General features: G+C 44.2%; 1 protein-coding gene across 1 annotated transcript in view; it reads left to right on the top strand.

The window, feature by feature from the left end:
* Nucleotides 1–1069: 1069 nt before the first annotated feature.
* The window catches only part of LOC106811820 (cytochrome P450 10-like), a 10564-nt gene continuing 8313 nt past the window's right edge, over nucleotides 1070–3320 (top strand). Inside the window, exon 1 of the mRNA XM_014815542.1 lies at nucleotides 1070–1269. Coding sequence (XP_014671028.1) covers nucleotides 1175–1269 — 95 coding nt within the window. The 5' untranslated portion in view covers nucleotides 1070–1174. The remainder of the gene's footprint in view (nucleotides 1270–3320) is intronic.

The raw sequence follows: 3320 nt of genomic DNA, 5'->3' as shown, positions 1-3320 counted from the left end.
CATTTAAAGTCAGCGAACGCGCCGGGCGCAATCGAGATGTCTACGGGCGCAGTGATGCACGACATCAAAGAAGGCCTCGCAAAGTATACAGGCGCTCGCGTAGCGAGTTCGGAGCTGTCGTCTTTGTTTGCATAGCGGAGGCGCGCATGATGAAGAGTGGAATGTATGAGTGGAAAACACTGAATATGCAAACGAGTCGTCGTTATTAAACAAACCGAGCGTGTTTCGACTGCTTCATTTTATTGATGTAAATCCGTATTCTGCTTGTAATATCTTGATGCCTTCACGCGATTGTCACGGTAGCTAGTTAAGCGGGCGCTAAGCTTCCTGCACGCGTTACTATGGTGCGATGGTGATGAACCGTGAACACGCCAGGAACGTGGTTGATGACCAGACAGGCGCGCCTGTGTAATTTAAATTGACTACGTCATTTATAAAAATGTTTGTTGCAATTTTTACATGAAAAGTAAGTACTAACGGCACTAAATGTATCCTCAAACCCTAACCCTGTTTTTCAACTAGTTAAAAAAAATTAAAAATCTGGGCGATTTGATATATTGATCATGCCATTAAATGCTTGCTATGTGCCATGTATGAGTCACGAGTTTTTGTTCACATCGAACGGAGTAGCAAAATAGGTAGTATAATGCAGCAATTTAACCATTACATAAGAAGCAAACAGAATCACTTACATTTTGTGAAAAAGTGTACATTATTTTTTACTTTTATTATTATATCACCCAGGCTGAACGCAGGTGACTCTGCGGTGTGCAGCATTCGCACATACGCCTCGATGCGCGTGTGCGTGCGAAAGTGTGCGCGTGCGTATGTACCTGGGCGTATGTACTGGGCGCGTACACGCAAGGATGTTTGTGAGCGTGTAGTAGGTTGTATGCGCACACGTAAATCCTTTTCTACGGATATAACTCTCTCGTATTCTAGTATACTTCAGCGTGTGCGCGCGAGAGCAGAAACCAACAACAATCTCGCATTTTTTCGCACGGACATTTCGTCGAGTAGTACCATAGATTGTGTGTCGTATATTCGATCTTAATTATAGCTTCTCTCTTAGGCTCAACAGAGCCGGATAGCCGAATACGGACCGATCTACAAAGAGAACATTGGCCACCAGGACTTCGTCGTAACGAGCAGTCTAGCCGAGTACTCGAAACTGATGAGAAGCGAGGGGAAATATCCACGCAGAATTCAGCTAGAACCGATGGTCCACTTTAGGAAGTCCCGCGGGATGTCGCTAGGCTTAGTCAACTCGTAAGTTGAACTCTCCCGGTGAGAATTCCGGCGCAAACAGTTCGAATCAGACACCTCATCAAATCTCGTAGAATTGGCATGAGCCGGATTACTCGAAGTAGCCTACGGAGCTGATCGGGTGGCTCTACGAAAATCTTTAAACTCACCACCGCTGTTTCCGTCCATACTACGAAGAGCGCATATTAAAACTCTACACAACGCGCACACAACAAGGAAATTTGCGTAGCGAATCCTTTCATGATAATTTCAACGAGAATGTAAAAACATAGGCCCGGACATAATGCCTGAAAATACGATATTACGTCGATCTAGTCCAAGACCGTCTTCGCTGAATACGAGGGGTAGCGTTTATAATGAGGTCTTAAAGAAGATTACTTTTACACGCCGTTACACGCAATGTGTGCAACGATTAGCAATATCATTAACCTAATCGAGTAGTCGGTGTATCCTGTCATCAGATGAAATTATCAATTTATCTCCATATACGCAATCGTACACTCTCAGTGACACAATATAATTATATCAGAAGTAGATAATAGGGCCCTATTATCTACTTCTGATTATATTAAACCTTTCAGAACTTTCATTTATCATTTTGATGCGCGCTGCTTATTAATTTAGTTAATTGAATTGTGTTTTTCGTTTAACACTACGTCACGATAATACATACGAATGTAATCTCCACATCTGTCGCACACGTATTTGCTTTTTCTGTCCCTCCCCCCTCTCGCTCTCTCTCTCTCTCTCTCTCTCTCTCTCTCTCTCTCTCTCTCTCTCTCTCTTTCTCTCTCTCTCTCTCTCTCTCTCTCTCTCTCTCTTTCTCTCTATCCCTATCTCTCTAGTTACCATAACTGACGGACAAATGTCGCACAATTAGCCAAATGCAGATGCTCAATCTCCACTCACAATTTCATACGAAGACGCGATATTTATAGAATTGCAAACGTGGATTACAGGTGGAGCACCTGGGCAGCGATGATAGTACAGTCAGCGAGAGCAAGCCGCAGCAGTGCCCATTCAAAATCAAAAGCTTCAAAGAGATGCCTGGACCAAGGGGACTGCCGCTGATTGGAACTCTGCTAGATTACGTTGGCGTAAAGAAGCAAGGCTTCAGCTTCAGCAAGCTGTTTCTCGTAAGTGCCACCCGCGCCACGATGCGCGTCTCTTATCCGAAGTAGATTGCGCAACACGCGACGGCGCGTCGAATCTCGTTCGATGTAGCCGTCAGAACTCGAGACACGCGCGCATGCGCAGTCCCCGACGCTTACAAGGTCATCTCGGCGTGAGATTTATAATAATCGGTGTGCTATTCGTTTACCGGCGTGATCGGCTGCAATTTTTATTGGTGCAAATGACGCGTGGACGGGGTGACATAAACAATCTGCATGCATCGCGATATTGTGTTGACATTATGGCTTCGCCGCTATCACGCGGTTTTACCCGCGAGCAACCATCGCGGAATAATGGATGACGGGTTGACCCAAGCGGAACTAGAGGGCGATTAAGCCATATATATATATATATATATATATATATATATATATATATATGGAGAGAGAGAGAGATAGAGAGAGAAAGATTCCGTGACAGAGGTGGAGATAAGATAAATAGAGATAAAGGATGTTTGACATAAAAGAGAAGTAGACGAAGGAGAGAGAAATAGAGAAACGAGAAGAAGAGAGATGAGAGGTGAGAGAGGAAGAGAGCAATAATGAGAGAGAAAGAGGCAGACAGAAGAGTAAGAGATATACTGAGAAAGACAATGAAAAAGAGAACAAGCATGCGGGTGAACTATAGAGAAAGTTAAATAGGAAGAAGGAAGGAAATCGAGGAGGAGAGAGCGGATTAGTTAGCTAAGTAGTGAGAGAGAGATAGAGGAAATGAAAAATAAATAGTGAGGAAAAAAGGCGATGTAACGAGAGAGCGAGCGCGAGAGAGAGAGACTAGAGAGAGAGAGAGAGAGATAGAGAGAGAGAGATAGAGAGAGAGAGTGAGAGAGAGAGAGAAGAGAGAGAGAGAGAGAGAGAGAGAGAGAGAGAGGGAGAGAGAGA

Source organism: Priapulus caudatus, unplaced genomic scaffold (assembly GCF_000485595.1).
Source record: "Priapulus caudatus unplaced genomic scaffold, Priapulus_caudatus-5.0.1 Scaffold579, whole genome shotgun sequence".
Taxonomy (NCBI): domain Eukaryota; kingdom Metazoa; phylum Priapulida; class Priapulimorpha; order Priapulimorphida; family Priapulidae; genus Priapulus; species Priapulus caudatus.
Note: the sequence above shows the minus strand (reverse complement) of the source record. Positions and strands in the feature narration are given on the sequence as shown.